General features: G+C 47.8%; 1 protein-coding gene across 13 annotated transcripts in view; it reads left to right on the forward strand.

Moving 5' to 3' along the window:
* The window catches only part of macf1b (microtubule actin crosslinking factor 1b), a 228,923-nt gene that overhangs the window by 67,235 nt on the left and 139,096 nt on the right, over positions 1-22,592 (forward strand). For 12 of the 13 annotated variants that reach the window (XM_072576571.1, XM_072576569.1, XM_072576570.1 and 9 more), the window contains 3 exons: positions 1,144-1,266; positions 4,305-4,406; positions 17,751-17,852. In XM_072576571.1, the coding sequence (XP_072432672.1) occupies positions 1,144-1,266; positions 4,305-4,406; positions 17,751-17,852 (327 nt within the window). The remainder of the gene's footprint in view (positions 1-1,143; positions 1,267-4,304; positions 4,407-17,750; positions 17,853-22,592) is intronic. The other variant, XM_072576567.1, reaches the window with a different exon arrangement.

Consider the following 22,592-nt stretch of genomic DNA (forward strand, 5'->3'; position numbering starts at 1 on the left):
GATCCTGGCACCAGGGAAACAACACACCATTCTGACTTTTCCCTGCTGGCCACAGAAACGTCTGTCTGTACCTCGGACTAGAGAGTCCCCTAACACAATTGATCTCTTGGAACCCGACGTACTCCTCATTGCGTTAGAACCAGTCTCAATACCAGAAACTTGGCTGTTCATGCAACGTTCCCCTGAGAATCCATCACCCCCTACATTTTCCAAAACAGCATACCTGTTTGAAATGGGGATTGCCACAGAAGGCTCCTACACTAGCTGCCTACCTCTCTTACCCTTCCTGGAGTTAACCCATCCATGTGACTGTATCTGAGACTTTTCCCCCCCTTCCTATATCTGCCATCCATCACATACTGTTGCTGTTGCAAATTCCTTATTGCCACCAACTGTCTCTCCAACCGATCCATTCAATCTGATAGGATTCGCAACCAACAGCATTTATTACAGATATAATCCGCAGTAACCCTTGAACTCTGCTTTCACTCCACAGATGCTGTCAGACCTGCTGAGTTTTTCCAGCTATTTCTGTTTGTGTTTCTGATTTCCAGAATCCAAAAGTTCTTTCTTTTTTTTATCTTGGATAGATCCCTACACAATTTGCAGGAGTTAACTCATCTCCAGTTAACATTTTTATCCTTCATTGCTCCTTTTCGTTCTCCAAATATAATACGAACCTGATGATACTATGATCACTCTTCCCAATACTCCATCCCAGTTGGCATTCTGCACTTCACCAATTTCGATCCTCATGACTAGCTTCAATAATGTCACCTTCCCCACAGGGTAAAAATGCTTCTTTCCTCAATGGATATGCGAGATACTGATAAACCTGCTTCAGAAGTTCCTCCCTTTTCTGCCCTTAACATAATTACAGGCCATTCATGACTTGGGTCTTTCCAATCTTCTACTGTCACAAATCTCATAAATCCCAACCAGTTCCAAGCAAATCTGTCCTTCTATACATTTTCCACCAGATCATGGCCTATTGAATACAGCTGGTCCAGCCTTGGTACCTTGTTTCTTAGCTCTGACCAATTAGAAACCTTAAGCACATTGTCTCACTCCATTGAATTGTAGCTCTGTGCCCTTAGCTGCTGTTGTTGTTGGGTTCCTATGGTTTTGGTTTCTGTATTCCAGGAGGTCTGTGAGGAGATTGAAACTCTGCAGAATGATGTGAAGTCATTGAGGAGCCTTGGAGAGGGACTGATAGACTCCATCAGAAGCGAAGACACGTGTGAGGTAGTGAAACATCGAGATGAGGTGAGCAAGTGAATTGACTAATGGGGAGGAAACATTGGAAGCAGTTCAGGGGAGGTTTATCAGACTAATCCCTGGAATCAGCGGTTATCTTATGAGGAAAGTTTGAACAGACTGGGCTTATATCTGCTGAAGGTTAGAAGATTAAGAGGCAACTTAATTAGACAACCCTGGGGGGGTCTTACCCAAGTGGATGAGGAGGGGATGCTTCCTCCTGTGGGAGAATCTAAAACTAAGAGTCATTGTTTAAATCTTAGGGTTCACCCGTTTAAAACAGTATCTGAATCATCTCTACCTCAAAGATCACCCATTGTTCATTACAGTTCATAGAACATAGAACATAGAAAAATACAGCGCAGTACAGGCCCTTTGGCCCTCGATGTTGCGCCGACAGAAGCCTACCTAACCTACACTAGCCCAATAACCTCCATATGCTTGTCCAATGCCCGCTTGAATGACCATAAAGAGGGAGAGTCCACCACTGCTACTGGCAGGGCATTCCATGAACTCACAACCCGCTGAGTAAAGAATCTACCCCTAACATCTGTCCTATACCAACCTCCCCTTAATTTAAAGCTGTGTCCCCTAGTAACAGCTGACTCCATACGCGGAAAAAGGCTCTCACTGTCAACCCTATCTAAACCCCTAATCATCTTGTACACCTCTATCAAATCTCCCCTAAACTTCTTTTCTCCAATGAGAACAGCTCCAAGTGCCTCAGCCTTTCCTCATAGGATCTTCCTACCATACCAGGCAACATCCTGGTAAACCTCCTCTGCACCCGTTCCAGTGCCTCCACATCCTTCCTATAGTATGGCGACCAAAACTGTACACAATACTCCAGATGCAGCCGCACCAGAGTCTTATACAACTGCAACATGACCTCAGGACTCCGGAACTCAATTCCTCTACCAATAAAAGCCAGTACGCCATATGCCCTTCTTCACCGCACTATTTACCTGGGTGGCAACTTTCAGAGATCTACGTACATGGACACCAAGATCCCTCTGCTCATCCCCACTACCAAGTAGCCTACCATTAGCCCAGTACCCCATCTTTTTGTTACTCTTACCAAAGTGAATCACCTCACACTTAGCTACTTAGTTCGATCTGCCATCTCTGGTTCCATTTTATTCTGGCTAGATGCCCCCCCCACTTCACATTCCACTTAACCCTCTTTTAATTTAACAGCTCAGTTTGTTTCCCGTTATTCTGTTACTAATCCAAACTTTGTACAGTGATCAGTCTTACCCCATTTCTCCCCCTCAAACCCGTGTCTCCCTGACCCACCTCATTCCCCAACACTAGCTCCAGCAAAGCCTCCATTCCAGTTGGACTTGTCAAGGATGTTCTCCTGAAATTACCATCAGAAATTACTGTCCCTTTTTACCTAATGCTATGCCAAATGATATTCAAGACCACAAGAACTAGGAACAGGAGTAGGTCATTCAGCCCCTCAAGCCTGCTCTGCCATTTAATGGAATCATGGCTGATCTGACATTTCTTGCACCCTTTTTCCCTGTAACCCTTGATTGTCTGAATGATCTGTTTGACTCAGCCTTAAATATACACAGGGTCTTTGCCCCCAACATTCTTTGTGGCAAGGAGTTTTAAAGACTCTCGACCCTCTGAGCCCCTAGTGGCTGTCTGAGACTTCCCCCGTCCCTGTCTGAGTCCCTTGTGGCTGTCTGAGACTTCCCCTGTCCCTGTCTGAGCCCCTTGTGGCTGTCTGAGACTTCCCCCGTCCCTGTCTGAGTCCCTTGTGGCTGTCTGAGACTTCCCCTGTCCCTGTCTGAGCCCCTAGTGGCAGTCTGAGACTTCCCTCGTCCCTGTCTGAGCCCCTAGTGGCTGTCTGAGACTTCCCCCGTCCCTGTCTGAGTCCCTTGTGGCTGTCTGAGACTTCCCCCGTCCCTGTCTGAGCCCCTAGTGGCTGTCTGAGACTTCCCCCGTCCCTGTCTGAGCCCCTAGTGGCTGTCTGAGACTTCCCCTGTTCCTGTCTGAGCCCCTTGTGGCTGTCTGAGACTTCCCTTGTCCCTGTCTGAGTCCCTTGTGGCTGTCTGAGACTTCCCCTGTCCCTGTCTGAGCCCCTAGTGGCTGTCTGAGACTTCCCCCGTCCCTGTCTGAGCCCCGAGTGGCTGTCTGAGACTTCCCCCGTCCCTGTCTGAGCCCCGAGTGGCTGTCTGAGACTTCCCTGTGGAATTGGTCCTCTGTAGCAGTCTCGTGATTTGAAATTTGTAGAACACCTTGATGCAGTGACCTGTACCTCAAGGACATCCCAGCATTTCAACGTGACAAAACTCAATACAACATTAATGGGGCACATTGACAACCATCTTCATATTGACTGCAGAACTCAGGACAGAGCAGATTGCTCTGGGAAATGATATGGGGTTGAAGAGAAATCAGAGTTAACAGCTCTGAGGAAGGGTCACCGGACTCAAAACACTGGCTCTGACTTCTCTTCACGAATGCTGCCAGATCTGCTGAGCTTTTCCAGCAGCTTCTGTTTTGTTTCTGATTTCCAGCATCTCCAGTTCTTTTGATTTTTATTTGATTATTCAGTAGTGGATGTGTCACAAGGTTGCTGCCTGGGCTGCAGTGGTTTAGTGGGTCATGGTTTATCTGTTGCTGTGTGATGCTTGTTCAGTCAAATCCTTGTCAAAAAGGGAAAGTGGAAATGGCATTCGAACTGTTGCGCTGGTTTCTTTGATCACTGGAGATCCTCTAGATTCTGAGAGGAGTCCCAACCACTCAGTCTGTGTGTGTGTGTGTGTGTGTGTGTGTGTGTGTGTGTGTCTGTCTGTCTGTGTGTGTGTCTGTCTGTCTGTCTGTGTGCGTGTCTGTCTGTGTGTGTGTCTGTCTCTCTGTCTCTGTGTGTGTCTGTCTGTCTGTCTGTCTGTGTGTCTGTGTCTGTCTGTGTGTCTGTCTGTGTGTCTGTCTGTGTGCGTGTCTGTCTGTGTGTGTGTGTGTGTGTGTGTGTGTGTGAAACCATTGTGCTCTTTACTAATGCCTACATTTCCTCTCTCTCTGCCTCTCCTCAGTTAGACACCCTGTACAGGAACGTAAATAAGATCTGGAGGGAATCCCATGATCAGGTCAAAGAGACTCTGCATGAGGCATTGCAGCAAGAGGAGGCCATGAAGGTAGGAAAGCAGTGGGTTACTGTCTTTACAGGAGTTGGGAACAGTACCATGCTGACTACGTTGGAATGCTGAGTGCACTGTAATAGTTGTCAGATTGTAAGATACTCAGTAATGCTGGGTACAATGTGATACACATGTATTAACATAGAACATTTCAGTGCAGTACAGACCCTTCGGCCCTCGATGTTTTGCCGACCTGTCATACTAATCTGAAGCCCATCTATCCTACACTATTCCTTATACGTCCATTTGCCTGTCCAATGACGACTTAAATGCACTTAAACTTGGCGAAGCTACTACCGTTGCAGGCAAAGCATTCCATACCCTTACTACTCTCTGAGTAAAGACAATACCTCTGACATCTGTCCTATATCTATCACCCCTCAATTTAAAGCTATGCCCCCTCGTGCTCGCCATCACCATACTTGGAAAAAGGCTCTCCCTGTCCACCCTATCTAACCCTCTGATTATCTTATATGTCTCGATTAAGTCACCTCTCAACCTTCTCTCCAACAAAAATAGCCTCAAGTCCCTCAGCCTTCCCTCCATACCAGGCAACGTCCGAGTAAATCTCCTCTGAACCTTTCCAAAGCTTCCACATCCTTCTTATAATGCGGTGACCAGAACTGTACACAATACTCCAAGTGTGGCCGCACCAGAGTTTTGTACTGCTCTAGCATAACCTCATGGTTCCGGAACTCAATCCCTGTATTAATAAAGGCTAAAACACTGTATGCCTTCTTAACAACCCTGTCAACCTGGGTGGTAACTTTCAAGGATCTATGTACCTGGACACCGAGATCTCTTCTACGCTGCCAAGAATCTTACCATTAGCCCAGTACTTTGCATTTCGGTTACTCTGACCAAAGTGAATCACCTCACACTTGTCCGCATTAAACTCCATTTTCCACCCCTCAGCCCAGCTCTGCAGCTTATCTATGTCTCTCTGCAACCTACAACATCCTTCATCACTATCCACAATTCCATCAACCATAGTGTCATCTGCAAATTTACTAACCCACCCTTCTACGCCCTCATCCAAGTCGTTTATAAAAATGATGAACAGCAATAGACCCAACACCGACCCTTGCGGTACCCCACTGGGAACTGGACTCCAGGATAAACATTTCCCATCAATCACCACCCTCTGTCTTCTTTCAGCAAGTCAATTACTGATCCAAATTGCTATGTCTACCACAATCCCATTCTTCCGCATTTTGTACAATAGCCTACTGTGGGGAACCTTATTGAACGCCTTGCTGAAATCCATATACACCACAGCAACCGGTTTACTCTCATCTACCTGTTTGGTCACCTTCTCAAAGAACTCAACAAGGTTTTTGAGGCACGATCTACCCTTCACAAAACCGTGCTGACTATCCCGAGTCAAATTATTCTTTTCTAGATGATTATAAATCCTATCTCTTATAACCTTTTCTAACACTTTAACAACAGCTGGAGTAAGGCTCACTGTTGTATGATTACCAGGGTTGTCTCTACTCCCCTTCTTGAACAGGGGAACACATTTGCTATGTTCCAGTCTTCTTGCACTATTCCTGTAGACAATGACGATTTAAAGATCAATGCCAAAGGCTCGGCAACCTCCTCCCTGGCTTCCCAGAGGATCCGAGGATAGATCCCATCCGGCCCAGGGGACTTATCTATTTTCACACTCTGCAGGATTTCTAATACGGTAAAAACAATGACTGCAGATGCTGGAATGCAAATACTGGATTAGTGGTGCTGGAAGAGCACAGCAGTTCAGACAGCATCCAACAAGCAGCGAAATCGATGTTTCGGGCAAAAGCCCTTCATCAGGAATAAAGGCAGTGAGCCTGAAGCATGGAGAGATAAGCTAGAGGAGGGTGGGGGTGGGGAGAGAGTAGCATAGAGTACAATGGGTGAGTGGGGGAGGAGATGAAGGTGATAGGTCAAGGAGGAGAGGGTGGAGTGGATAGGTGGAAAAGGAGATAGGCAGGTAGGACAAGTCCGGACAAGTCAAGGAGACAGTACGGAGCTGGAAGTTTGAAACTAGGATGAGGTGGGGGAAAGGGGAAATGAGGAAGCTGTTGAAGTCCACATTGATGCCCTGGGGTTGAAGTGTTCCGAGGCGGAAGATGAGGCATTCTTCCTCCAGGCGTCTGGTGGTGAGGGAGCGGCGGTGAAGGAGGCCCAGGACCTCCATGTCCTCGGCAGAGTGGGAGGGGGAGTTGAAATGTTGGGCCACGGGGCGGTTTGGTTGATTGGTGCGGGTGTCCCGGAGATGTTCCCTAAAGCGCTCTGCTAGGAGGCGCCCAGTCTCCCCAATGTAGAGGAGACCACATCGGGAGCAACGGATACAATAAATGATATTAGTGGATGTGCAGGTGAAACTTGATGGATGTGGAAGGCTCCTTTCGGGCCTTGGATAGAGGTGAGGGAGGAGGTGTGGGCACAGGTTTTACAATTCCTGCGGTGGCAGGGGAAAGTGCCAGGATGGGAGGGTGGGTCGTAGGGGGGTGTGGACCTGACCAGGTAGTCGCGGAGGGAACGGTCTTTGCGGAAGGCGGAGAAGGGTGGGGAGGGAAATATATCCCTGGTGGTGGGGTCTGTTTGGAGGTGGCGGAAATGTCGGCGGATGATTTGGTTGATGCGAAGGTTGGTAGGGTGGAAGGTGAGCACCAGGGGCATTCTGTCCTTGTTACGGTTGGAGGGGTGGGGTTTGAGGGCAGAGGTGCAGGATGTGGACGAGATGCGTTGGAGGGCATCTTTAACCACGTGGGAAGGGAAATTGCGGTCTCTAAAGAAGGAGGCCATCTGGTGTGTTCTGTGGTGGAACTGGTCCTCCTGGGAGCAGATCCAGCGGAGGCGGAGAAATTGGGAATACAGGATGGCATTTTTGCAAGAGATAGGGTGGGAAGAGGTGTAATCCAGGTAGCTGTGGGAGTCGGTGGGTTTGTAAAAAATGTCAGTGTCAAGTCGGTCGTCACGAATGGAGATGGAGAGGTCCAGGAAGGGGAGGGAGGTGTCAGAGATGGTCCAGGTAAATTTAAGGTCAGGGTGGAATGTGTTGGTGAAGTTGATGAATTGCTCAACCTCCTCGCGGGAGCACGAGGTGGCACCAATGCAGTCATCAATGTAGCAGAGGAAGAGGTGGGGAGTGGTGCCGGTGTAATTACGGAAGATCAACTGTTCTACGTAGCCAACAAAGAGACAGGCATAGCTGGGGCCCATACGTGTGCCCATGGCTACCCCTTTCATCTGGAGGAAGTGGGAGGATTCGAAGGAGAAATTGTTAAGGGTGAGGACCAGTTCGGCCAAACGAATGAGAGTGTCAGTGGAAGGGTACTGTTGGGGACGTCTGGAGAGGAAAAAAACGGAGGGCTTGGAGGCCCTGGTCCTGGCGGATGGAGGTGTAGAGGGATTGGATATCCATGGTGAAGATGAGGCGCATTGGGGGCCGGGGAAACGGAAGTCTTGGAGGAGGTGGAGGGCGTGGGTGGTGTTCTCAAACATATGTGGGGAGTTCCTGGAGTAGGGGGGATAGGACAGTGTCGAGGTAGGTAGAGATGAGTTCAGTGGGGCAGGAGCATGCTGAGACAATGGGTCGGCCAGGGTGGTTAGGCTTGTGGATCTTGGGAAGGAGGTAGAACCGGGCAGTGCGGGGTTCCCGGACTATGAGGTTGGAAGCTGTGGGTGGGAGATCTCCTGAGGTGATGAGGTTCTGTATGGTCTGGGAGATGATGGTTTGGAGATGGGGGGTGGGGTCATGGTCGAGGGGGCAGTAGGAAGAGGTGTCCTCGAGTTAGCGTTTGGCTTCAGCGGTGTAGAGGTCAGTGCACCAGACTACCACTGCGCCCCCTTTATCCGCTGGCTTAATGGTGAGGTTGGGATTGGAGTAGAGGGATTGGAGGGCTGCACGTTGTGAGGGTGAGAGGTTGGAGTGGGGACGACAGGTTGAGGCGGTTAATGTCCCGGCGGCAGTTGGAAATGAAGAGGTCGAGGGCAGGTAATAGGCCAGCGCGGGGTGTCCAGGTGGATGCAGTGTGTTGGAGGTGGGCGAAGGGGTCCTCGGAAGGTGGGCGGGAATCCTGATTGTGAAAGTAAGCTCGGAGGCGGAGGTGACGGAAGAATTGTTCGATGTCACGTCGTGTATTAAATTCATTGATGCGTGGACGGAGGGGGATGAAGGTGAGTCCTTTGCTGAGGACTGATCGTTCGTCCTCAGTGAGGGGGAGGTCTGGGGGGATGGTGAAAACTCGGCAGGGCCGGGACATGGGATCTGGTGTGGGTGTGGAGCTGGGAGTGGGGTCGGAGCCAGTACCTGGAGTGGGTGTGATGGTGGGGGGAATGGGGGTGGAGGCATGAGCAGGGGTAGTGTTCCCCTTGGGGTTCTGGGGGGTGGGGATAGTGACAGTGGGGTCTGTTGGGGGGCGTGTCAGCAGAATGCAGGTGAGTGGCGCTGGTGGGGGCGGAAGTGGTGATGATCATGGCAGTAGGGGGGGCGGGAGTCACTGAGCGTGTGGCATCAGCGATGATGTGAGGGCCGGAAGTGGCTGTGGGAGTGGCCATGATGGGGGCGGAAGTGACATCATCACTCAGCATGGGGGTGGTAGCTGCGTCAGCCGCATGGCTAATGGCGTTTCCGAGGCCAGGGGAATCTTCTGGAATGTTTGAGGAGCGCTGGTCATGGAGGTGGGTGGATAAAAGTTTGTTGTACTTACAGTTTTTGATGTTTGAGATGGAATTGAAATGCTGTTTGTTGAGAGTATGAATTCTCCTGAGGATGTAGTACAGAGTGGGTCCTTTGCAATTCTGAGAGAGTGTGGCCCTCAGCTGAGGCAGGGCTGACTGGAGAGAGGTTAGGTGCCGGCACATTGCTGCAAGCGTGGAGCGGAGGATCTTGAAGGAGAACTGTTGCTGGTGTTTTTGAATCTGTAGTCTGTACTGTTTGTCCTGTTCAGGTCCGAACTCTGCTGGTTTAAAGGTGGTCTGGAGTCCGTGTGGGATGAGTTGGTTACGGAGGCAGGCACTGAGGAAGCGAATGTGGCTGTGGTAGCAAGTTTGTTTCATGACATGGTTGAAGAGCTTCAGAGCAGAGGAAATGACCTGGGAGTTGCAGTGGGAGAGGAACTCCCTGAGATTCTTGTAGAGAGAGGAGGAAAACTTCTTCAAGGCAGGCATCCTTGCAAGAGGATTCGCAGTAGGGTTAAAATCAATGAGGTAAAAACAATGACTGCAGATGCTGGAAAGCAAATACTGGATTAGTGGTGCTGGAAGAGCACAGCAGTTCAGGCAGCATCCAACGAGCAGCGAAATCGACGTTTCGAGCAAAAGCCCTTCATCAGGAATAAAGGCAGTGAGCCTGAAGCGTGGAGAGATAAGCTAGAGGAGGGTGGGGGTGGGGAGAGAGTAGCATAGAGTACAATGGGTGAGTGGGGGAGGAGATGAAGGTGATAGGTCAAGGAGGAGAGGGTGGAGTGGATAGGTGGAAAAGGAGATAGGCAGGTTCAACAAGTCCGGATATCTCTTCCTTGTGAACCTCAATCCCACTGAGTCTAATAGCCTGTATCTCAGTATTCTCCTTGATAACATTGTCGTTTTCTAGAGTGAATACTATCAAAAAATATTCATTTAGTGCTTCCCCTATCTTCTCTGACTCCACACACAACTTCCCACTACTATCCTTGATTGGCCCTAATCTTACTCTTGTCATTCTTTTATTCCTTAAATATCTATAGAAAGCCTTAGGGTTTACCCTGATACTATCCACCAACAAAATCTCATGTCTCCTCCTGGCTCTTCTGAGCGGTCTTTAGGTCTTTCCTGGCTACCTTGTAATCCTCAAGTGCCCTAACTGACCCTTCACATCTCAACCTAACATAAGCCTTCTTCCTCCTCTTGACCAGAGATTCCACTTCCTTCGTAAACCACAGTTCCCACGCTCTACATCTTCCCCCCTGCCTGACAGGTATATACTTATCGAGGACATACAGGAGCTTTTCCTTGAATAAGCTCCACATTTCTAATGTGCCCATCCCCTGCAGTTTCCTTCCCCATCCTATGCTTCCTAAATCTTGCCTAATTGCATTGTAATTGCCTTTCCCCAGCTATAACTCTTTCCCAGTGGTATACACCTATCCCTTTCTATCACTAAAGTAAACATAACAGAATTGTGATCGCTATCACCAAAGTGCTCACTTACTTCCAAATCTAACACCTGACCAGGCTCGTTACTAAGTCTAAAGTGCTACGCCCCTTGTCGGCCTGTCTACATACTGTGTCAGGAAGCCCTCCTGCACACACTGGACAAAAACTGACCCATCTATAGTACTCGTACTGTAGTGATCCCAGTCAATATTTGGAAAGTTGAAGCCCCCCATGACAACTCTTTCACTTCTATCGAGAATCATCTTTGCTATCCTTTCCTCTCATGTCTACTCCATCTTTCAATAAAATCAAGGCTTCTCTGATTGGTTACTCAAATCCACATTGCCGCCTACTCCTGATAACCTTTCACCCCCTTGTTTAACAAGAATCTCTCTACCTCGGCCTTCAAAATATTCAAGGACTCTGCTTCCATAACTTTATTTGCAGAGTTCCAAAAACTCATGACCTTCTGAGAAAAATGTTTTTACCTCATCTGTTTTAGCCAGGTGAACCCTGAGATTTAAACAGTGACGCTTAGTTTTAGGTTCTCCCACAGGAGGAAGCATCCCCTCGTCATCCACCTGGTCAAGACTCCTCAGAGTTTCCTAATTAAGTTGCCTCTTAATTTCCTAACCTTCAACAGATACAAGACCAGCCTGATTCCAGGGATTAATCTGATAAACCTTCTCTGAACTGCCCCACACATATTTACATCCTTCCTTATTTAAGGAGACCAGTAGTTCAGGACTGGACCTGTGCGGGAGTGAGGGTAGAGCAGGCTGGGAAAGTAAGAGATTCTGATTCTGAGGGGGAACCTAAAAACTGACACCGCAGGAAGGCTGTGATTTGATTGGCTAACAAACGGTCCACTAAGTTTGAATTTGTGTGAAATTGAATCTTGTTAATTTATTGTTTACAACCTATTTATTGGTTACAAATTGCATAAGCAGAGATATGACAAGTTAAAAATTAAGAAAACCAAATTTCAAAACGAATTAAATGGAGGGTGAGGTGATGTGTTATTTCTGCATGAGCGGGAGGAGCTGGTGGACCCCATTGTGGTACCCAGTCACCATGCCTGTAGGAAATGTTGCTGGAAGAACTCCAGCTCAGAGTCGATGAGCTGGAGTCTGAGCTTCACATTGAGACACATCAGGGACGGGGGAGAGTTACCTGGAAGCTGTGTTTCATGAGACAGTCACACCCCTTCAACTTATCAACTCGAATGTGGCCAGTGGTCAAGGACAGGAGGGTGTGGCTGTGAGTGAGGCAGGTAGAGGGATCCAGGAGGAACCCTGTCCTTGTCAACAGGGTTGACAGTTTTGCTCCCTGTGTGGACGGGAATGGGGACTGCAGGGAGGATGAGCCAACTGACCTCAGCACCGTGATGCAGGAGCCATTCAAGTCTGGGGAGAGAAGGGAAATGTTGGTGTAATTGGGGGTAGTGAGTTAGAGGCATAGACACTGTTGGCTGTGACCAGGACTGAGAGTGCCGAAGGCTGTGTTGCCTGCCTGGTATTCTGGTTCAGGATTTCCCATCTAAGCTGCGGAGGAACTTGGAGTGGGAGGGGAAAGATCCAGTAATCATGGTCCATGTAAAATTAGGGCAGAGGTTCTGCTAAGGGAGTGTGAACAGCTAGGAGATAAATAAAAAAACAGAACCAAAAGGTAATAATCTCTGGATAGCTCATAGATTGGTGTGGGAGAAATGGGTTTGAATTCATGGGACATTGGCACCAGTTCTGGGGAAAGAGAGAGCTGTTCCGATTGGATGATCTTCACCTGAACGGTGCTGGGATCAGAGTCCGAACGAATCACATAACTAGGGCTGTGGACAAGGCTTTAAACTATATCGGTGTTCTATCGGAATGCACACAGTTTCAGGAATAAGGTAAATGAGCATGTGGTGCAGATTGAAATTGGCAGGAATGACATGGTGGGCATCACGGAGATGCAAGGGACTGCAAGGGGATCAGGATTGGGAGCTGAATATTCACAGATATCCATCCTATCGAAAAGACAGGCAAGTGGGCAGAGGGGGAGGGGATTGCCTTATTAGTAAGAAATTAAATTAAATCAATATTGAGAAACAAAGTAGGGTCAGGTGGTGTCGAATCCGTGTGAGTAGGATTGAGGAACTGTAAAGGTGAAAAAACATAGTTGAAGTTAGGTACAGGCTTCCCAGCAGTAGTTAGGAGCTGGGTGTAAGATACACCAGGAGATAGAAAAGATTTTTAAGAAAGGCAAAGTTACAGCAATCACGGGGGATTTCAATGTGCAGGTGGACTGGAAAAATCAGGTTGGTTGTGGTTCTCAAGAAAAGGAATTTGTGAATGTCTACAGGATGGCTTTTTGGAGCAGCTTGTGGTGGAGCCCACGAGGGAACATGATTCCTGAAGAAGGGCTGATGCCCGAAACATCGATTCTCCTGTTCTTTGGATGCTGCCTGACCTGCTGCGCTTTTCCAGCAACACATTTTCAGCTCACTAGGGAACAGGCAATTCTGGATTTAGTGTTGTGCAATGAGGCAGGCTTGATAAGGGAGCTAAGGTAAGGGAACCCTTAGAACATACATAAAACAGTACAGCGCAGTACAGGCCCTTCAGCCCTCAGTGTGGTGCCGACATTTTATCCTACTCTAAGATCAGACTAACTGACATACCCCTCATTGTACTATCATCATGGGCCTATCCAAGAGTCGCTTAAATGTCCCTCATGTCTCTGACTGTACTTCCACCGCTGGCAGTGCATTCCACACACCCACCACTCTCTGTGTAAAGAACCTACCTCTGACATCTCCCCTAAACCTTCCTCTAATCACCTTAAAATTACATCCCCGATTTCTGACTTCACCACCCTTTCAGGGTGATTTCTAGACTCAGTCCATCCTTAGAGTGAAAAATCCCTCTTGAACTCTCTCCTTAATCTTATACCTCTTACCTGGAACCTTTGCCCCCTGATTATTGCCTTCTCTACCGATGACAGAAGTGATATCCTATCCATGGTATTAATACCCCTCACAATCTTGTACATCTCCATCAGATCCTCTCTCAACCTTCACTGTTCCAATGAAACATCCTCGGCCTCTCCAATTATTCCTTTATGGCTCAGAACCTCCGGCCCAGGGAACATCCTGGTGAATCTTCTATGCATCCCCTTGTGTGCTCTCACATCCTTCTGGTAGTGTGGGGACCAGAATTACACACAGTACTCCAGCTGTAGCCTAACCAGTGTTTTATATAAAGAAGAATAAAGGAAAAAAAAGAACAATACAGCACAGGAACAGGCCCTTCGGCCTACCAAGACTGCACCAACACATGACACCTTCCCAAACTCAAAACCTTATGCCTCCACACGGTCCATATCCCTCTAGTTCCTGCCTATTCATACATCTGTCAAGATGCTTCCAAAATGCCTCGATCATACCTGCCTCCACCACCATCTCTGACAGCACTTTCCAGAGTCCTACCACTCTCGACATAAAACCTTCTCTTCCAAATCATTGATATATTGTAAAGAACGGGGTCATAGCACAGATCCCTGTGAAACCACTGGTCAGAGATCCCCAGTCAGAAACACACCCTTCCACCACTACTCTCTGTTGTCTATGACTAAGCCAATGCTGTATCCATCTTACCAATTCTTCATGGATCCCAAGTGACTTCACCTTTTGTTTGAGCCTTCCATGAGGACAACATCCACTGCCCTTCCCTCATCAATCATTCATGTCACACCCTCAAAAAACTCAGATCATGTTTGTGAGACACGATCTTCCCTGTACATAGCAATGCTGCCGATAACAAAAAAGCCTGAAAAGTTCCAGAGACGTAGAGGAAAGGATTGCAAAGCTGATTCCAGAAAGGAGTGAGAGTGACAGGGGAGTTGTTATGGGGGACTTTTAACTTTCCAAATATTGACTGAAAATATTATAGTTCAAGTACTTTAGATGGGTCAGATTTTGTCCAACATGAGCAGAAGAGTTCCCTGACACAGTATGTAGACAGGCCAACAAGAGGTGAGGCCACATTGGATTTGGTACTGGATAAGGAACCCAGCCAGGTGTTAGGTTTGGAGGTAGGTGGGCACTTTGGTGATAGTAACCACAATTTGATTATGTTTACTTTAGTGATGGAAAGGGATAGGTATATATTGCAGAGCAAGAGTTATAGCTGGGTGAAAGGCAATTACAATGCGATTAGGCAAGATTTAGAATGCATAGAATGGGGAAGGAAACTGCAGGGAGTGGGCACAACTGAAATGTGGAGCTTGTTCAAGGAACAGCTACTGTGGGTCCTTGATAAGTATGTACCTGTCAGGCAGGAAGGGAGGGGTTGAGCGCAGGAGCCATGCTTTACTAAAGAAGTTAAATCTGTTGTCAAGTGGAAGAAGGCAGCTTATGTTAGGATGAGATGTGAAGGCTCGGTTAGAGCGCTTGAGAGTTACAAGTTAGCCAGGAAAGACCTAAAGAGAGAGCTCAGAAGAGCCAGAAGGAGACATGAGAAGTTGTTGGCAGATAGGATCAAGGTAAACCCTCTAGCTTTCTACAGGTATGTCAGGAATAAAAGATTGACCCAGATAAGATTAGGGCTAGTTAAGGACAATAGTGGAAAGTTGTTGTGGACTCCGAAGAGATAGGAGAGGTGCTAAATGAATACTTTTTGTCAGTATTCACACTGGAAAAAGACAATGTTGTTGGGGAGAATACTGAGATACAGGCTACTAAACTAGATGGGATTGAGGTTCACAAGGAGGAAGTGTTAGCAATTCTGGAAAGTGTAAAAAACAGGTAAGTCCCCTGGACCAGTTGGGATTTATCCTTGGATTCTCTGGGAAGCCAGGAAGGAAATTGCAGAGCCTTTGGTTTTGATCTTTATGTCATCATTATCGACAAGAATAGTGCCAAAAGACTGGAGGATAGCAAATGTGGTTCCCTTGTTCAAGAAGGGGAGTAGAGACAACCCTGGAAATTATACATCAGTGAGCCTTACTTCGGTTGTGGGTAAAGTGTTGGAAAAGGATTATAAGAGATAGGATTTATAATCATCTAGAAAGGAATAAGTTCATTAGGGATAGTCAACACGATTTCATGAAGAGTAGGTCGTGTCTCACAAACCTTATTGAGCTCTCTGAGAAGGTGACAAATCAGGTGGATGAGGGTAAAGCGTTGATGTGGTGGATATTGTGTGCAATTCTGGTCTCCTTCCTATCGGAAAGATTTTGTGAAACTTGGAAGGGTTCAGAAAAGATTTCCAAGAATGCTGCCAGGGTTGGAGGATCTGAGCTATAAGGAGAGGCTGAACAGGCTGGGGCTGTTTTCCCTGGAGCGTCGGAGGCTAAGGGGTGACCTGATAGAGGTTTACAAAATTATGAGGGGCATGGATAGGATAAATAGACAAAGTGAGAGGGGAAAGATATAAAAGAAACCTAAGGGGCAACTTTTTCACATAGAGGGTGGTACGTGTATGGAATGAGCTGCCAGAGGAAGTGGTGGAGGTTAGTACAAATACAACATTTAAAAGGCATCTGGATGGGTATATGAATAGGAAGAGTTTTGAGGGCTATGGGGTGAGTGCTAGTAGGTGTGACAAGATTCAGTTGGGATATCTGGTCGTCATGGGTGAGTTGGACTGAAGGGTCTGTTTCCGTGCTATATATCTCTACGACTCTATGCTTCTATATGGACTTCAGTAAAGCTTTTGATAAGGATCTCTCCTGTTACTAAAGAGGTGACAAAGATTTCACACAAGGCCCCAGCACTTTCCTCACCTGCCTACCTTAGCAGTCAGGGATCATTGTCATCAGGTCCTGAGGATTTGTCCACTTTAATGCTTTTCAAAACACACACCACCTCCTCCTTCTCTATACTGACATGCCCCAGAATATCAACATACCCCTCCTGAGACTCACCATCCACCAGGTCCTCAATGGTGAATACCAAGGTGCAAAATATTCATTAAGAACCTCACCCATCTGACTCCACGCATAAATTCCTCCTCGGTTCTTGACTGGACTGATCTTTTCCCTATTTCCCTTTTGCTCTTTATATATGTAAAAAACCTCTTGGAATTTCCCTTAATCCTATTTGCCAAATACATTTCCTGGCCCCTTTTCACCCTCCCAATTCCTTGGTTGAGTTCTTTCCAGTTCTCTTTGTACACTTTGAGGGCTCTGTCTGTCTCCCAGTTCTGACACCTTACATGTCCCTCCTTTCTCTTTTTGACTAAGTTCTCAGTTTCTCTTGTCATCATGGTGGGTGGCACGGTGGCTCAGTGGTTAGCACTGCTGTCTCACAGCGCCAGAGACCCGGGTTCAATTCCCGCCTCAGGCGACTGACTGTGTGGAGTTTGCACATTCTCCCTGTGTCTGCGTGGGTTTCCTCCGGGTGCTCCGGTTTCCTCCCACAGTCCAAAGATGTGCAGGTCAGGTGAATTGGCCATGCTAAATTGCCCGTAGTGTTAGGTAAGGGGTAGATGTAGATGTAGGGGTATGGGTGGGTTACGCTTCGGCGGGGCGGTGTGGACTTGTTGGGCCGAAGGGCCTGTTTCCACACTGTAAGTAATCTAATCTAATCTAATCTAATCAAGATTCCAACATGTCAGAGGTGAATTTGCCTTCAGTCGACATTCCCCAGTTCCTGTCTAATTGTGGTCGTTAGTCTTTTCCCAATTTAATACTTTCACCTGAGGATCACATGGATTTGAGGTGACTGTCAGATCAGGCATGATCTTATTGAATGGTGGAATAGCCTTGAGGGGCTGAATGGCCTCCTGTTGGATTTCCGATGCCTGTATATATGTATGCCCTCACAGAATAGAATCATAGAATCCCTACAGTGTGAAAATTGGCCCTGTGCCCCATTGACACTCTGAAAAGTATCCCACCCAAACCCAAGCCCCATTACTCTACACTTACCCCTGACTAATGCATCTAACCTATACATCCCTGAATATTACGGGCAATTCAGCCTGGCCAATTCACCTGACCTGCACATCTTTGGAATGTGGGAGGAAACCAGAGCACCCGGAGGAAACCCACGCAGACACAGGGAGAATGTGCAAACTCCAAACAGACAATTGCCCAAAGCTGGAATTGAACCCAGGTCCCTGGCACTCTGAGGCAGCAGTGCTAACCACTGAGTCATCGTGCTGCCCTGATTGGTCCCAGATTGTGTCTCATGGTTTGTTAGTTTGACCCAGTTTTGTTCTTTTCCTGCAGAGGCTGTGGGATTGGCTGATTTCAGCACAGGCAGTAATTTGTGACTGTGACATGAATGGGATGGAACCAGAAGCAGTGAATGAGAGGCTGGGCCAAGTGAAGGTGAGGCAAAATTGGGAAAGTGCCTGTGTAACTCAGAGGAAGGGAATAATGACCCGGGGCACTGAGGCAGCTTTTCCCATCTTGGTCTGATATTGAAATGTGTCAGATTGGCTTTAGTGAAATTGGTTTTCCTGAACTAGTCTGGGTGCCAACTGGGTTGCCACTGGTGCAGGACAAAGGCCTGGATGAAGAACCCAAAAACCTTTACTGCTGTGTCCCTGTGGAAGTGAGGGATTTCAGATCATCCTCCGCTTCAGGCTGCTTTCTGAAAGTTTACTGAATCACCCAGCACCAAGAGTGACAACTAAATGTAAACTATCTCTTTCACAGCAGCAGCTGTGTGAGGGACATTGCCACGTCAATGGTGTCTGATAAAGCACACATGCTAATCGCTGCTCGGTCACATAGAACGTAAGTATTGTTGAAAAAGACCTTTTTTTGGCTTTGACCAATCAGAATCAAATGTGGACAATTCTCAACAAGTCCAGCTCTGTGTCCATTGTACTTGCTGCTCAACAACGAGACCCGTGCTTACCGGATGTGAGTGACTGTACTTGTGCCACACCCGGTCGAATGCAGTCTTGATGGCAGGGTCTGTCTCTCTCCCCTACCCTCTGGAATCCAGCTCTTCTGTCCATGTTTGACCCAAGGCTGGAATGAGGTCAGGAGCTGAGTGACCCTGGGGGAACCCAAACTGGGCAGGTCACTGAGCAGGTTATTGCTGAGCAGATGCTGCTTGGTAACTCTATTACTGACACCGTCCATCGAGAGGAGACTGAAGGGGCAGGAATTGGTCGGGTTAGATTTGTCTTGCTTTTCATGGGTGCTGGTTAATTTTCCGCATTGTCAGATAGATGCCAGTGTTGTAGCTCTACATGGAACATGTTGGCAGGGGGTGAGGCAAGTTCTGTAGTATAAACTTTCAATACTATTGCTGGAATGTTATAGTGCTACCCCTGGCATGTCCCCTGCACTCCCCATTGAACCAGGGTCGATCCCCTGGCTTGATGGTAATGGTTGAGTGGGGGACATGCCGGGCCATGAGGTTACAGATTGTGCTGGAGTACAGCCCTTCTGCTGTTGATGGCCCACAGTGTCTCATGGATGCCCAGCCTTGAGCTTCTAGATCAGTTTGATGTCTGACGCATTTAGCACAGTGATAGTGCCACACAACACGATAGAGGGCAATCTCAATGTGAAGATGGGACTTTGTCTCCACATGGACTGTGCGGTGGTCACTCTTACCGATACTGTCATGGACAGATACATCTGCAGCCGGCAGATTGGTAAGGATGAGGTCAACTATGTTTTTCCCTCTTGTTGGTTCCCTCCCCACCTGCTGCAGACCCAGTGCAGCAGTTCTGTCCTTTAGGACCTGACCAATTCAATCAGTAATACTGCTGCCAAGACACTCTTGGTTTTGGACATTAAAATCCCCCACCCGGAGTATATTATGTGACCATGCCATCCTCCCTCACAGTATTGTTCAACATGGAGGAGTAACGATTCATCAGCTGAGGGAGGATGGCACGTGGTGATCAGCAGGAGGTTTCCTTGCCCAGGTTTAACCTGAAACAGTGAGACTTCCTGGGGTCCGGAGTCAATGTTGAGGACTCCCAGGGTAACTCCCTCCTGACTGTATCCCACTGTGGCGCCCTGTCTACTGGGTCTGTCCTGCCGGTGGGACAGGACATATCCAGGGATGGGGATGGTGGGGCCTGGGACATTGCTGTGTGGTTATGATTCCGTGAGTATGACTGTGTTGCTTGGCTAGGCTGTGAGACAGCTCTCCCAGTGTTGGCACTAGCCCCCGGATGTTAGTGAGGGGGACTGTGCAGGATTATAGAGTTATAGAGATGTACAGCATGGAAACAGACCCTTCGGTCCAACCCGTCCATGCCGACCAGATATCCCAACCCAATCTAGTCCCACCTGCTAGCACCCGGCCCATATCCCTACAAACCCTTCCTATTCATATACCCATCCAAATGCCTCTTAAATGTTGCAATTGTACCAGCCTCCACCACTTCCTCTGGCAGCTCATTCCATACACGTATCACCCTCTGTGTGAAAACGTTGCCCCTTAGGTCTTTTTTATATCTTTCCCCTCTCACCCTTAACCTATGCCCTCGAGTTCTGGACTCCCCGACCCCAGGGAAAAGACTTTGCCTATTTATCATATCCATGCCCCTCATAATTTTGTAAACCTCTATAAGGTCACCCCTCAGCCTCCGACACTCCAGGGAAAACAGCCCCAGCCTGTTCAGCCTCTCCCTGTAGCTCAAATCCTCCAACCCTGGCAACATCCTTGTAAATCTTTCTGAACCCTTTCAAGTTTCACAACATCTTTCCGATAGGAAGGAGACAAGAATTGCACGCAATATTCCAACAGTGGCCTAACCAATGTCCTGTACAGCCGCAACATGACCTCCCAACTCCTGTACTCAATACTCTGACCAATAAAGGAAAGCATACCAAACACCTTCTTCATAGAACATAGAACATAGAACATAGAACAATACAGCACAGAACAGGCCCTTCGGCCCACGATGTTGTGCCGAACTTCTAACCTAGATTAAGCACCTATCCAAATGCCGCTTAAAGGTCACCAATGATTCTGACTCTACCACTCCCACGGGCAGCGCATTCCATGCCCCCACCACTCTCTGGGTAAAAAACCCACCCCTGACATCTCCCCTATACCTTCTACCCTTCACCTTAAATTTATGTCCCCTTGTAACACTCTGTTGTACTCGGGGAAAAAGTTTCTGACTGTCTACTCTATCTATTCCTCTGATCATCTTATAAACCTCTATCAAGTCACCCCTCATCCTTCGCCGTTCCAACGAGAAAAGGCCGAGAACTCTCAACCTATCCTCGTACGACCTACTCTCCATTCCAGGCAACATCCTGGTAAATCTTCTCTGCACCCTCTCCAAAGCTTCCACATCTTTCCTAAAGTGAGGCGACCAGAACTGCACACAGTACTCCAACTGTGGCCTAACCAAAGTCCTGTACAGCTGCAACATCACTTCACGACTCTTGAATTCAATCCCTCTGCTAATGAACGATAATACTCCATAGGCCTTCTTACAAACTCTATCCACCTGAGTGGCAACCTTCAAAGATCTATGTACATAGACCCCAAGATCCCTCTGTTCCTCCACCTGACCAAGAACCCTACCATTAACCCTGTATTCCGCATTCTTATTTGTTCTTCCAAAATGGACAACCTCACACTTGGCAGGGTTGAACTCCATCTGCCACTCCTCAGCCCAGCTCTGCATCATATCTAAGTCCCTCTGCAGCCGACAACAGCCCTCCTCACTGTCCACAACTCCACCTATCTTCGTATCATCTGCAAATTTACTGACCCACCCTTCGACTCCCTCATCTAAGTCATTAATAAAAATTACAAACAGCAGAGGACCCAGAACTGATCCCTGCGGAACTCCACTTGTAACTGGGCTCCAGGCTGAATATTTACCATCTACCACCACTCTCTGCCTTCGACCGGTTAGCCAGTTTTCTATCCAATTGGCCAAATTTCCCTCTATCCCACGCCTCCTGACTTTCCGCATAAGCCTACCATGGGGAACCTTATCAAATGCCTTACTAAAATCCATGTACACTACATCCACTGCTCTACCCTCATCCACATGCTTGGTCACCTCCTCGAAGAATTCAATAAGACTTGTAAGGCAAGACCTACCCTTCACAAATCCGTGCTGGCTGTCCCTAATCAAGCAGTGTCTTTCCAGATACTCGTAAATCCTATCCCTCAGTACCCTTTCCATTACTTTGCCTACCACAGAAGTAAGACTAACTGGCCTGTAATTCCCGGGGTTATCCCTATTCCCTTTTTTGAACAGGGGCACAACATTCGCTACTCTCCAGTCCCCTGGTACCACCCCCATTGACAGTGAAGACGAGAAGATCATTGCCAACGATACTGCAATTTCCTCTCTTGCTTCCCACATAATCCTAGGATATATCCCGTCAGGCCCGGAGGACTTGTCTATCCTCAAGTTGTTCAAAATGCCCAACACATCTTCCTTCCTAACAAGTATCTCTTCTAGCTTACCAGTCCGTTTCACACTCTCCTCTTCAACAATACGGTCCCTCTCGTTCGTAAATACTGAAGAGAAGTACTTGTTCAAGACCTCTCCTATCTCTTCCGACTCAATACACAATCTCCCACTACTGTCCTTGATCGGACCTACCCTCGTTCTCGTCATTCTCAGGTTTCTCACATACGCATAAAATGCCTTGGGGTTATCCTTGATCCTATCCGCCAAGGATTTTTCATGCCCTCTCTTAGCTCTCCTAATCCCTTTCTTCAGGTCCCTTCTGGCTATCCTGTATCCCTCCACTGCTCTGTCTGAACCCTGTTTCCTCAACCTTATGTAAGCCTCCTTCTTCCTTTTTACTAGACATTCAACCTCCCTCGTCAACCAAGGCTCCCTCACACGACCATTTCTTTCCTGCCTGATCGGTACATACATATCGAGGACACGTCGTATCTGCTCCTTGAAAAAGTTCCACATTTCCACCACATCCTTCCCCGACAGCCTATGCTCCCAACGTATGCTCCTCAAATCCTGTCTTACAGCATCGTAATTTCCCTTCCCCCAATTGTAAAAACTTCCTTGTTGTGCGCACCTATCTCTCTCCATAACCAAGGTGAAAGTCACAGAATTGTGGTCACCATCACCAAAATGTTCACCCACTAACAAGCCC

The sequence above is a fragment of the Chiloscyllium punctatum genome, chromosome 8, assembly GCF_047496795.1.
Source record: "Chiloscyllium punctatum isolate Juve2018m chromosome 8, sChiPun1.3, whole genome shotgun sequence".
Taxonomy (NCBI): domain Eukaryota; kingdom Metazoa; phylum Chordata; class Chondrichthyes; order Orectolobiformes; family Hemiscylliidae; genus Chiloscyllium; species Chiloscyllium punctatum.